A 13,723-nucleotide genomic window follows, 5' to 3' on the forward strand; every position below is an offset into this window, starting at 1 on the left:
ACAGTGTATAATGCTCTTCTTTTTTTTTAACTGTTGTGCTTTATCCTACTGGTAAGATCAATTCACTAAGTGATGAGTGAATGCTGATATCTAATGTCGGCATTTATGTACTATTAACCACCAGGTGGCGCCAAATAGCTGGTTTCGTCAAATAATCTACGTTTAACACACATTTTGTCTGCATGTGTTACATTGTCAAACGTGCTGGTTACGTTGTTGCAGCTAGCCATTTACAATGTTTACCACAATACTGGTTAGCTATATTGTCTCCTAACCTGTCTGAATAAATTTCCAAACAAGATAGGCTGGAGCCTAGGCTACTTAGTTTGCCTTTGTAAAAGTTTAAGGTCAGGCCTATGGGTTTTCCCCGCCACTGTATTTTATGTCCCGTTTGGTGAATAACGAAAGGAGAAACTAACAGACCGTTTACTTTGGTTTCGAAACTAGCCGGACAGCAAAACACCTGTCTTCAGCTGCCTTGTTAAAGCCACTTCCGCCTCACCCACATCCTTAGCAGGCAGCTATAACCAGTAGTCTGCATAGAGGGTGCAAGGAGGAAGTGGCTGTGCAGCTGTAAAATCTTACTGTTGCTTCCCATCATCCCATGTATTGTGCAAAGCGCATTTCCATATCATTACATAAAATAGTTCATGAAATAAATAGGCCACTAATATTGATTGCTTATAGAAGCCAAACCAGTCTAGACTATGATGACACCATTGCAGGAGGACTGTGTGTGAGAGAGAGAGAGTGTGTGTATTATGTTTTTGGTGTTACTATCCTTGTGGGGAACAGAAGTCCTCACAAGGATAGTAAAACAATGAACATTAGGACAAGTGGATGCATTTTTCTGGTCGCCACAAGGACGTCTATTTAGGGTTAGGAGTTAAAGTTATGTTTAGGAGTTTGGGAAATGTGATTTTTGAATGGCAATCAATTGTTTGGTCCCTAAAAGGATTGTAAAACAAACTGTGTCTGTGACATTGTGTAGAGGGCGGGGTCGGAGTAGTATAGTGGCGGGCGGCGCCTATGTTGCCCCTGCCCCTTCTTTCATCCGCTGTGGGGCTGGTAGCCTGAACTTGAACACTGGCTGGTACACAGTTAGTCACGACGACGTCCCGTCCGTGACGTAGAGCTACACAGTCATTTGGTCAAGGCTATTCTTTATCAACTTGATACTTTTTAAATTAGATTCCGATTTGGAGTGTGGATGCACCGGGCGAACATTGACTGGTGTGATTAAGCAGAATGTCCAGACGCAAACAAGGCAGCCGACCGCAACACCTGAGTGCAATTCAAGGTAAGCTGAGAGGCCATGTCCATAGTTCCCTAATAAGAGGTAGCCTATATGCATGTTATGTATTTCATATACGACGTATTCATGTTAACCTTTTTTTTGGTGGGTGGGTGTGGGGTTGTATCAGTCAGGCTATGTTGGTATGCGGACCTTGACATTGAAGTTCAATCATTGATAAAAGTTCATCAAAAATATATTTTTAAAGAGCTGATATATAGGCCCCACACACTCCCTTTTGTAACAAATAGTTAAAATAAATTAAATATGTTCGTAGGCGACACATAAAAGGTCGCTTTAATTAAGCACAGGTAATAAACATTTTTGCTCTGGGTTCTGAAAAGGGGACTCGGCGTTATACTTTATTTCCTTGCTGGCCCACTGTCTTTTTTTCCCTGGGTTTTCTTTATGTCTTGTCTGTGGAGACTGTTTGAATTATCTCATATTTTGTGTTTGAATTATCTCCTATTTTGCGAACGCTTCCTTGTGGGGCAGACCGCGTGTTCACGTGTATGACAAGGCGAGAGAGGAGATGGATATAGTCTGCCCTCACAACAACCCCACTGACCTCTTTCGCATATCTCAGTTTCTTCAAAATATACCCTGGAAACCCCACACATTTGACTTGTGACTAGGCCTTTATGTAGGCAATCATAATGATCTATAGTTGTATGTCAAATTGATACACGGCTCTGGTTAAGCCACGGGGTTCTGTGATGAGATCGTTTTTCTTCTCTAGTACACTTTGGGCATGCGTTTGACTAAAACACTGAAGTGCTCTGAAAGAACACGCAACTTTCTCTGTTCCCTAACGAAGGCCAGTAGAGCGTGTCTAGTTTGACCACACGCCTTGACTATTCATAGTGTGCGTGCAACCGCGCCTAGCTTGTCTGCACTGAAACAGGAAAGGTGACATTTTTGAGTAACCACCGGTGAGCTCCTCAGCGTGACTGTACTGTCTGTACCTGTTCTGTACTCGGCCTTGTCCGGGCAGGTGAAGCCCTTCCAAGCGTTAAGGTGTGTGTACATGACCTTATTGACTCCCTCTCTCCACTTTTTTTTATCGAGTTTTGAGGACCAGTCAAACAACTGTCTGGAACAACTCCAAACCTGACCAACAGTCATTAACCATCCCTGTGGTTGGCTGAGTCTACATGGGTCATAAATGAGTCACGGACATGTTCTTTTGTAGCCTACGTTTATGGCTCTGATGAGAGAGACTGAAATTGGAGTTGAGTGTGAAACTAGACTACATCCCTGCAGAGGTGCTAAAATCTAAACCATACATTTCATTTTAGTAATCTCATGTTAGACTCATAACTCTCTTTAGTGATAATGGTTCATTTGGCCTCAAGCCCCGGGTGAATGTGAACATCTTCAAGTCATGGCTACTCACTTTCTCACTTGCCTAGTTGCCTGGTTGTTGAGAACGTGTGTGAACGTTCGGGGATTGGTATCCATTGATAAATATATATTTTTTACTTTACCATAAATATATATTTTTACTAAGCAGTGATGTCAGTGAACACATCATGCAGCCTGCCATCTCAGAGAAAGGAGCGGTTGGGGGGGAATTGGTCAGTGTCGGCTGACTGGAATAGCCTGACTCCCACTGTGGCACTGGTGAAGAGTGTTGGCTGGAGTGGCTCAGCATCAGAAGTAGCATTTTAAGAAACGGGGAGGGGTCATTTTCTCTGAAGGCCCTATCAGCAGTTGCCCAATCAACATGGTGTCTCCCATGGTCTCCCTGTTGTAAGATCTTACAGGATGACACGAAGGAAAGAATATACAAGTTCTTAGTCATTGCTATTTTGTTAAATGTTCATCTTCCTCCCTCAGTCTTCGCCGCCTTTCCACTAACACTCCAATGCCCTAATTACTTTCACACTCTTCCCCCTCTTCTTTATCTAACTCTCCCTCGCTCATCTTTCCCAGATGCCCCTGAGCCCTCGGACACTGCCGCTCCTTCGTCATTAGAGGAGTGGGGGTCCCTTCCCCAGGTCAGGGGTCGTGAGGAGAGTCGTGACCTGCTGACCTGTGGGCAGTGCGATCAGGCCTTCCCTCTCGCCCGCATCCTGGCCTTCATCCAGCACAAACAGGGGGGCTGCCGCTCCCGGAATCACGACCCCAACACTCGCACCCCTCCCTCCCCAGCCAACCGGACACAGCAACGCGGCGCTGTCACTCAGGTAGAGGCTGGGTTCGTGGAGCTGAGGAGAGTGACGGACAGGTCCAGAGGGGAGGAGCATAGTGTGAAGGTGGAGCCTAACAGAACAGGTGAGTGCTGGCAGGTCCCTAATTAGTTACTTTAAAAATATATATGTATTTCTTGCTTTTGTTTTCTTCTCTTCTCCCCCCTTCCAGTCCAGCTCATTAACTGGGCGTTGCTGTGCTGCGGAGGCCTCTGAGTTTGCAACGCGCTGGGTAATTGTGTGGAAAGGTTAGGCAGCAGTGTTTTGAGGCCCCAGGGGGCCCCTGAGGGCTCCAATGCACCTGAGCTCCCCTCTATCTCCTTGACACTCTCTCTCAGGTGAAGTGGCCAGGTAAACACGTAGGGCAAGGCACAGTGCTCTCTGGCCACGCAATAACACGGCCTGCGCTCACTGGAAGATTGGCTGTGCTATAAGCCCAGAGGGACGATGAGATAGTGTCACAACAGGCTGTGGTGTGGTCATACTTCACAACATGTTTAAAAGGATAATGTCACCATCGTTCTGGTGGGTTTGCATGGCTTCTCAGTGCAGGTGTACGTTGTCCATCAGATGGGCATCCCAATCATCTGCATTTAGATGAGACTTAGGGCGGCAGGTAGCCACTGTTAGAGCTGCAGGTAGCCTAGCGGTGAGAGCGTTGAACCAGCAACCGAAAGGTCGCTTGTCCGAATACTCGAGCCAATCAGGTGAAAAATCGATCAATGTGCCCATAAGCAAGGCACTTAACCTTCATTTGCACCAGGAGTGCCAAACTTCTATGGCTGACCCTGTAAAACAACACATTTCACTGCACCTATCCTGTGTATGTGACAATAAAATATACTTTTTAAAATGTTTTGTTCATATGCATATTTTTGGAACTGGGACCCTTAGACACTCTTTCTCAGACACAAACGCACACAGCCACTTGCACTTCCTTCCTTTGTGTAACGCTCAGGGGAATGCTGCATGCTCTGTTTCCGTCTGTCCGTGTCTTTCTCTTGTTTTTCTCTCTCGGTCTCTCGCTGCCTGTTTTACATGTTCTCTCTTTTTCTCTCTCTGTCTAACTCACTCACTCTCTGTCTCTAGCTGCTTTGTTTTCATGTTATCTCTCTCCATGTCGGTGTGTCTCTCTCTCTCTCTCTGTGTTTTTTTTCTTCTTCGTGCCCACAGGCTTATACAACAGAGCTACCCACGTGCACTACCCAAGATCTGTACCGTATCTCCACCAAGCAAAACAAGGTCACTTTTAATAACGAAATGAGTCAATGGTGCATGACAACATGTACAGTTGAAGTCGGAAGTTTAATACATTTAAAATACATTTAAATACATTTAAACTCAGTTTTTCACAATTCCTGACATTTAATCAGAGTAAAAATTCCCTGTTTTAGGTCAGTTAGGATCACCATGTTATTTTAAGAATGTGAAATGTCAGAATAATAGTTGAGAGAATGATTCATTTCAGCTTTTATTTCTTTCATCACATTCCCAGTGGGTCAGAAGTTTACATACACTCAATTTAGTATTTGGTAGCATTGCCTTTTAAATTGTTTAACTTGGGTCAAACGTTTCGGGTAGCCTTCCACAAGCTTCCCACAATAAGTTGGGTGAATTTTGGCCCATTCCTCCTGACAGAGCTGGTGTAACTGAGTCAAGTTTGTAGGCCTCCTTGCTCGCACACGCTTTTTCAGTTCTTCCCACAAATCTTCTATAGGATTGAGGTCAGGGCTTTGTGATGGCCACTCCAATACCTTGACTTTGTTGTCCTTAAGCCTTTTTGCCACAACTTTGGAAGTATGCTAGGGGTCATTGTCCATTTGGAAGACCCATTTGCGACCAAGCTTCAACTTCCTGACTGATGTCTTGAGATGTTGCTTCAATTTATCCACATCATTTTCTTTCCTCATGATGCCATCTATTTTGTGAAGTGCACCAGTTCTTCCTGCAGCAAAGCACCCACACAACATGATGCTGCCACCCCCGTGCTTGACGGTTGGGATGGTGTTCTTCGGCTTGCAAGCATCCCCCTTTTTCCTCCAAACATAACGATGGACATTATGGCCAAACAGTTCTATTTTTGTTTCATCAGACCAGAGGACATTTCTCCAAAAAGTACAATCTTTGTCCCCATATGCAGTTGCAAACCGTAGTCTGGCTTTTTTATGGCGGTTTTGGAGCAGTGGCTTCTTCCTTGCTGTGCTGCCTATCAGGTTATGTCGATATAGCACTCGTTTTACTGTGGATATAGATACTTTTGTACCTGTTTCCTCCAGCATCTTCACAGGGTCCTTTGCTGCTGTTCTGGGATTGATTTGCACTTTTCGCACCCAAGTACGTTCATCTCTAGGAGACAGAATGCATCTCCTTCCTGAGCGGTATGACGGCACCCGGACTATTACATTGACGACCCCCCCCCCGGCCCCATTTGTTTTGTACACTGCTGCTACTTGCTGTTTATTGTCTATGCATAGTCACTTCACCATTACCTATATGTACAAATACATCTAACCTGTACCCCCGCACACTTGACTCGGTACTGGTACCCCCTGTATATAGCCTCGTTATTGTGTTTTATTTCATAGTTTTGATGTCTTCACTATTATTCTACAATTATTCCACACTGATGTTGGAATAATACGGCCATATTGTGAAAATGACGACAATTCTCTATTGGTGTGAGAGCGGTTTTAAAAAGACCACCTGAAATTTCAGCCTGTTTTGGTGGGATGGAGTTGTTTCCAACCTCTCTGCCAATAACAGCTAGTTTTCAGTTTTCCCTCCCCACTCAGACCACTCCTAGACAGTCCTAGTTAAATTCTTGCTTGACAAATTGCTCTTTGCTAAGAAGCTATTTTTGTTTCTTTTTTGACCATTTTAATTGAAAACAATGACAGTAAGGCACTACATTTTTACCCAGAAATGATTTGATATTGAAATAAAAAACGTCTGCATTGGACTTTAAAAAAAAAAGTAACTCAAGTTAAATGTTTTTGTATGTGGTATGCTAGGATTGAATACAGTACTGTATGCGCTATGTGTTGTGGGTCTTTCTGACCGTGGGAAGGAGAGTGAATATGCAGTAGCGGTGTGTGGGTAAAATCACTGGGGAAGCCCCATCCACAAAAAACATTACAACCTATGTGAAATGATGAAATTGTGATGTTTGATCTATTACCTAGTAGTTCATATGCCTTGTGACAGTGAGATAGGTCGGTCTCACTGACTACTGTTCATTTGTATGAACTCTGACCCACCCATTTCATTCACAATAAATCATCACTGATATGGTAGCTAAATTATTCTCACTTTTTCTACACAGTAAATGGTATCTTTGCACTGGCACAAGGGAGAAATATATGTTTGTTTTGATAGTTCAAACGTTTGGGGCCACTTAGAAATGTCCTTGTTTTTGAAATAAATTTTAAATAACATCAAATTGTTCAGAAGACATTGTTAATGTTGTAAATGACTATTGTAGCTGGAAACGGTCGATTTTTTAATGGAATATCTACATAGGCGTACAGAGGCCCATTATCATCAAGCATCACTCCTGTGTTATAATGACACGTTGTGTTAGCTAATCCAAGTTTAACATTTTAAAAAGCTAATTGATCATTTAGAAAACCCTTTTGCAATTATGTTAGCACAGCTGAAACTGTTGTGCAGATTTAAAGAAGCAATAAAACGGGCCTTTAGACTAGTTGAGTATCTGGAGCATCAGCATTTGTGTGTTCAATTACAGGCTCAAAATGTCCAGAAACATTCTTCTGAAACTCGTCAATGTATTCTTGTTCTGAGAAATAAAGGCTATTCCATGCAAGAAATTGCCCCAAACTTTTGAACGGTAGTATGTGATATACACCTATGGCAGAAACAATAAGAAGACAGTGGCAGAATAAATTCAACCACACCTTTGTTTCATCACTGTCCGGTGAAGTCCACAAAGCATATGGCTTTACATGACCTACAGCATGGTCAAGGACGTTACTGTTTCTGACATTTTCGGACGACTAAACAACTATTGATTTAGAACCACAGAGAGTTAACACAAGTCGCAAAGAAAACAGGAGCTGCCTCCACTATTCCATCACCATTTCAACATCATCAAATCACCTCTGTTTAGTCTAATACAGTGACAACTAATAGATACCAAAAACAATTTAGTTCAACGTAAGCTAAATATGATGTCCATGGTTCTAATTTCTTGTGTGCGCTCGTTCGTTGAAGTACAATTTTTTTTTTGACTTACCCTGCCGCCCTCTTTCATGTTGACTAAATGGTCTATGACTCTGTCATACAGGAAATGCTTTAATTTTTTTGTTGTCCTAGGCTACTTGGCTAAAATTCTTGCGCACTAGCCCTAACGTCCTTTCATGGGCAACCATGTGCCAGGCCGATGTGATTAGAGTGAAGCCAAATCCAAACTGACTTCACTTTACTTTTTTTGTTGTTGGTTGTGCCAGGACCATTCACAGTTGAGTACACTCAGTTTAGCTCAACGCTGATTGACTATTGTTTTATACTTTTATATCAAGGGAGGTGAAATACTCACTGACTTCCCTTGCATTCAGTGCTATGGTCGGCAACAGTCCTATTTTTAAATGTTTTGTAGAAGCCTTGGTTCCCTTGGCATTCATGAATACATGCCACAGTGAATGTCTGAGGAAGATGACTCAAAGTGAAAGAGCAGTTATCCCACAACGGATAGGTGTCCCTTCACACTAGTGTGTGTGTGTGTGTGATAGAGAGAGAGAGATGGAAGAATGTGATAGGTTATTATGATGTCTCATTTTATTTGGTATTTATTCTATTTTAAATTTATTTTCTCATCTCTAACATTATTCTCCCCCCTCAACTTCAACGGACTCTCTCGCTTGCCCTCTTCCAATCTCCCCCCACACTCTTTTCTCCTCCCTCTCTCTCTCTCCCTCGGGAGAAGCGATTCTGCCTGCTGCTCGTTAGTACTCCTAGCCAATCTGCATTTTTAATTAGCACTTATTGCTTCTGCTTAATATTCAAGTGCGACCCCCCCCCCCCCCCCCCCCCCGGGCCAAATGGGAATCGTTACAAAAAAGAGAGCGAATGAGAAACCGTCTGGGTATTGTGTTTCACTCCAGGACCCTGAGATAATATCTCCCCCCCCCCCCCCTCGGGGAGAGATTTGGAGGGTTAGGGAGGCTGAGAGGTGGGAGGATGGGTCTGAAGTACAATCCAAGGGGTGACATTTTTGTGGTGTTTCTCGACCGGCACTGCTACATCCTTTAAAAAAAAATATTTCTCATCTTATCAACTTCTCTCCTACTCTACTCATCTCTTCGGGCTAAGTTAAAGGATGTGTCCGCCACGTCTCCCATCCTCTCCAGGCAGGGAGACGGCGAGCGAGAGAGTTGCTCTCTTTTTCATATTTTCTCTCCTCCCCCTCCAGTAAAATACAGAAGGATTTTGACTTCAGGAAACAAGAAAGAGGCTTATACCAGAATCGGCTTTGAACCATTACAAAAAAATAGAACAGTCCCCCCCCCCCTCAATATTTGAGGATCTTCTTTCCAATTTAGATTTATGCAAAAAGGTCTCATTTGTCAAGCTGGCTGAGTCAGTCCCTGATTTACATAAAGCCTTCGTTTTCTCGGTTCCGCTAATTAGCAATTTGCAGCTTAATTGGAGAGTGGTTCTCGGTTAAGAGACAAAGCTAACCACGTTTAAAAAATGTCTCCAGATGTACTTAACTATCCATCTCCCCTTTCTGCTGGCCTCCGTCTCTGTCCTTCCTTTTTTTATCTTTCATCTTTCATCTCTCCCTTGCTTCTGGTCCAATCAACAGCCTTCGCTATCTCCGTGTCCCTCTCTCCTTGGCTTCTGTCTCAAGAAGGAAGAGAGGCAGGAAGAATGCATTTTTAAAATATATTTTTGAACTTCAGACTACCTTGTCCTGTAGACCTGACCCAGAGAATGTTAAGCATCTTCCCCCTTGCTGTAGTCATTCACTCTTCACTGACTGAACAAGCTTAGTTTCTCTGCACCTAACCATTGCCCTAACCAGACTGCTTTTTCGTACTGTGTTCCTTTTTATATTCTAGCTATCCACAATACTTCCCACTGTCTGATGTGTGCTGTTTTAATAAAACCTATTGAGAACCCTTACATTTTCTCAGATCAAGAAAATGTTTGGCTTACTTACTAACTGTTTGTTGTTTCTGTAGCAGAAGAGCCATCCTGCTTTACCTGCCAGCTGTGTGAGTGTGTGTTGCCCTCTGCCTGGGCCCTGCTCCAACACGCCCAGCACATACACTCCTTTAGTATCTACCAGGAGGACGGGGAGAAGGATGAGGAGGAGAAGACGGGAAGAGGGGGTCACCAGCACTCCAAACCTGCAGCCACCCTGGATCCCTGTCAACTGAGCCACACCCTCGCCACCGCCTTCCACCCTTCCGTTCTGCGTCTGCCCCACATCTTCCGTCCACGGCAGAACCGCAGGCCAGCTTCTCAGGCCAGCTCCGCCACTTCCTCCAGAGAACGACAGACCCTCAACTTCTGTCTGAGAGAGCTGGCTGATGGCGGTAACACCACCGCTGGTGTTCTGGTCCCCTCTCCGTCGCCGTCCCCCCCGGCCGCCTCTTCCTTCCCCCAGTGCGGGCCCATCCAGGTGGGGTTTCCCTGTGAGCTGTGTGGCCAGGGCTTCCATTCCCTACGAAGCCTTTCAGCCCACCGGAGGACCCACGCATGTGAGCGGCCCTACCACTGTGGCTTGTGTGACCAGGCCTTTGCCCAGAGTGGTCAGCTGGCTCGCCACATGAGGAGTCACCGCAGAGAGACGGGCGTGGGTAGAGGGGGCTACGAGGGAGTGGAGGTGGGGCTGGTAGGGGAGGATGAGGGGGGTCGGCAGGGGATGAGAGAGAGGTTTGTAATGCAGGGGGCAGGAGAGAGGGTGTTGAGTGGAGCACCAGGAGAGAGGGAGACCTCTGAGGTGGACCTGTCCCTGTCCAAGCATCACTCCCCAGACTCTGGACTGATCCTTCTCTCCTCCCAGCCTGGAGGTCCAGACATGAGCCTGCTCAGGCTGTTCCAACCCCAGGGAGAGTTGGCGGACGATGAGGTGGAGGGACAAGAGGAGCCCCAGCACGCGTCCCCCTGCGCCAGCCCCTCAGAGGGGTCACTGGAAAGCGGAGAGACTGGGGGCAGTGGGGAGAGTGGCATTGCCAGCGGAAACTGCACCCCCAAACGGCCGGAGAGGGAGGACAGGGCTCCGGTAGGGTGGGAGAGCGAGCGGGACGGAGAGATGGCGGATGGAGAGAAGGAGTGGCTTGCAGGCGGGAGCAGCGAGGTGGTCCAGGAGTGGCAGAGGGAGAGCGAACGGAGAGGAGGAGGAGGAAACGGCGTCATCGGCAGTAACGGTGGTAACAACGACGGGGGGTCAGGGAAGAAGAAGAAGGAGGAGGCCTGTGAGTACTGTGGGAAACAGTTCCGGAACAGCAGCAACCTGACGGTGCACCGGCGCAGCCACACGGGAGAACGGCCCTACCAGTGTGGCCTGTGCAGCTACGCATGCGCCCAGAGCTCCAAGCTCACACGCCACATGAAGACCCACGGCGCCCACGGGGCCCGCGCCCCGTTCCTGTGCCAGCTGTGCGGGGTGCCCTTCACTGTGTACGCCACCCTGGAGAAACACCTGAAGAAGGTGCACGGGCTGAGCCATGCCAGCGTCGGGACCTACACCCAGGCCAGTGCAGCTGATGTCAACTGGGCCCTTATCCAAATGGATGACAGGGTGGTCATCAAGATGGAGGAGGATGAAGCCAGTACGGACCAGACAGAAAACAACATGGCTGCCATGGAGGAGATGGGATTGGAGGCGGAGGAGGAGAACCAGAAAGGGGAGGTGGATGGTACTGTCAGCCCAGCTGTAGTGGAGGATAGTGTGGGTGAGCTTCCTACTGAAGGCAGTGCGGACGTGGGCTTGGCGTAAACTTCTGGTCCACCTTAGCCGTCATATCACACTTTTGTACACTGGCTTGGACTGTCACTCATTCCAGCCACTTTGACCAACATAAATATCCATAGAATTGTAATTGACCTTTCCTAGCACTCAACTGCGGATTAATTCAAACTGGAATCTAGGTACCAACCCTGCTCTCCTGTTAATTCCCTATCTGTGCAATGCTGAGGTACATCACGTCTCGCCAGAGCTGACAATTAGCATATGCAAACCCGCCTACTTGGACCACAGCACAAAACCCTGACATGCAATGGAAAGGAGGGCGGCAAATAGAACTTGAGAACAGGAAGTCAACCACCACAGTCCACCAGATCACAGGAAGTTGATCACCATGCTCCAGCACAATATAGGAAGTGGACACCAGTGGTCAATTGATTGGTTCACTCAGTCAACATACTAGTGATGATTACCAATCAGAACTGTCAAATGTAGAAAGCAAAAAAGGGCTTGTAATATTTTTTTTTTTTACATTTTATATATCTAGTGGCATGAGATTACTATGATAGTGAGGCTTTCATATCCTGTTCTGTTGCTGTGGTGACAACTGGCAGGGTGGTTGTCACACTCTAATTCGTCCACAGACTAGTTGTTTGGACAGAGATGGGGTCAAAGGGGAAACAAACCCAAACACAGGTTTCTCAGTATCCATTTTAGATGTGCTTTTGTCACAACACTTGCCACTTAATGTAAAGTTTACAAGGCCCAGCAAAGTCCTGTTGTTCCTCTGTGTGTATTGATGTTTTTTTTTCTAAATGTGTAGAAGTCTCATCTGCTGACGTTTTCCTAGCTTAGCTGCTAAGCATAAAAAAACTGCCATTTAACTTCAAATGAAACAGGTGTGGATTTATTTCCTTTTGTACCTCATAATTTGGGGGTATCGTTTTCTTTCCTTTGTTTACAGTCATAAAACGCTGGACCCCTTGAAGCTTACGTATGCGTGTTTTGCTGCCGTTTGAAATGTTTTGAATTTGTCCTTTATTTATGGGCACTGCATGTTAGTGGTTGGCAAATGAAACTACACGTTGGAGAGCTATAGTAAATGGCTTGTTGATGGGTGGGAAATTAAGCACTGCGAGTGTGTGCAGGGAAATTAATTTGGTAACACTTGAACTGTCGGTCAAATGCCTGGCTAACTACAACCGAAACATGACGAGCTGTTTTATTTGCTTGGAAACGGAGCCTATGCCTACGACGACGATGCACGCAGCGGAAGGCAAGATGACTGTGGCTAACCTTTTACGTATAGTGGCTGAGAACATGGTTTGAGTGAAGTGTCACCAACTATTTTGTGACTTACATTATCATTATTGATGTCAATATACACTGGTGGCAGGGAACCCTTATGTTTGGACACTTTGAAAAAACAATTGTTTGCGTTGTGTATGAAACTAGTGATAGGGTAAAATGTGTACGATTTGATGGACATGAGCGGCGTATACTTGTTCAGGGACCAATGTTATGTACATAGAATGGCACTCGTAGATGTCGTTGCCACTGATATCGTCAATTGACTGTGCCGAATGCCTCAAACTCAACAGTTTCCCAGAATTCTTGGTTTTCTCTGTCTGTGCTGACTAAAATGAGGCTAACTGCATCACTGTCTTTGTAAACTTGACACCATTTTGTCATTTGACCTGGTTATGAGGAGTCTCATTAAAGAATTGAGGCAAAGCGATCTCTCTCTCTTTCTCGTGTGTGCTTGTGCGCATTTCGGTCTCACACAGTGTAGGAATGGCGAACCCGCTCCTGAAACATCAGACTGATGTAAACGAGCATAGAGGGTCTCTCATCCAGTGCTGTGACATTAAACATTCATAACTCAGGATGACTGAAGTCGGTACACAGAGAAACGACCCACACAGATCAAACTAACACCAACCCAAAGAGTTCTTAAAAGGCGGTGACGGGACACAATCTGTTGGCCAGTTGAACTTTATGTAGTATGGATAGGAAGGCTACATATCCAGGGAATTGGGATGAGACGGGCAAGCTGGAAGGCTTCTGGGTGCCAGGGGGTTGAGCTCGCAGGGGGGGAAGCATTGTAATTGCTGACTGCGCCAGCATCCTATAGCCTTGGCCCTGCCCCTTCTAATGAGAAGGCAGGTCTATGATCCTATAGCTCATTAATAGCAAGGCTTTTTAATGAGGTTTCAGCAGGGCGGATGGAGGGGCACCAGATGCGCGCACACACACGCCCACTATCAATTACTATTGTGTAGAGAACCAAAGCCCTTCACTGGA

The 13,723-nt window shown here is 45.8% G+C and overlaps 1 protein-coding gene across 2 annotated transcripts; it reads left to right on the forward strand.

Annotated features, from left to right (window-relative positions):
- The first annotated feature begins 916 nt into the window (after window positions 1-916).
- Window positions 917-13,157, forward strand: LOC139547667 (B-cell lymphoma/leukemia 11A-like). Of its 2 annotated transcripts, none has more exons than XM_071356651.1 (3): window positions 917-1,300; window positions 3,230-3,571; window positions 9,693-13,157. In XM_071356651.1, exons 1-3 carry the CDS (start codon window positions 1,249-1,251, stop codon window positions 11,450-11,452), a joined length of 2,154 nt encoding a protein of 717 aa, XP_071212752.1. In that variant the 5' UTR covers window positions 917-1,248; the 3' UTR covers window positions 11,453-13,157. The 2 variants fall into 2 exon arrangements, with proteins under 2 accessions (XP_071212752.1, XP_071212751.1); XM_071356650.1 differs by having other exon boundaries at window positions 920-1,300; window positions 9,690-13,157.
- The last annotated feature ends 566 nt before the right edge of the window (window positions 13,158-13,723 follow it).

This window comes from Salvelinus alpinus, chromosome 21 (assembly GCF_045679555.1).
Source record: "Salvelinus alpinus chromosome 21, SLU_Salpinus.1, whole genome shotgun sequence".
Classification (NCBI taxonomy): Eukaryota; Metazoa; Chordata; class Actinopteri; order Salmoniformes; family Salmonidae; genus Salvelinus; species Salvelinus alpinus.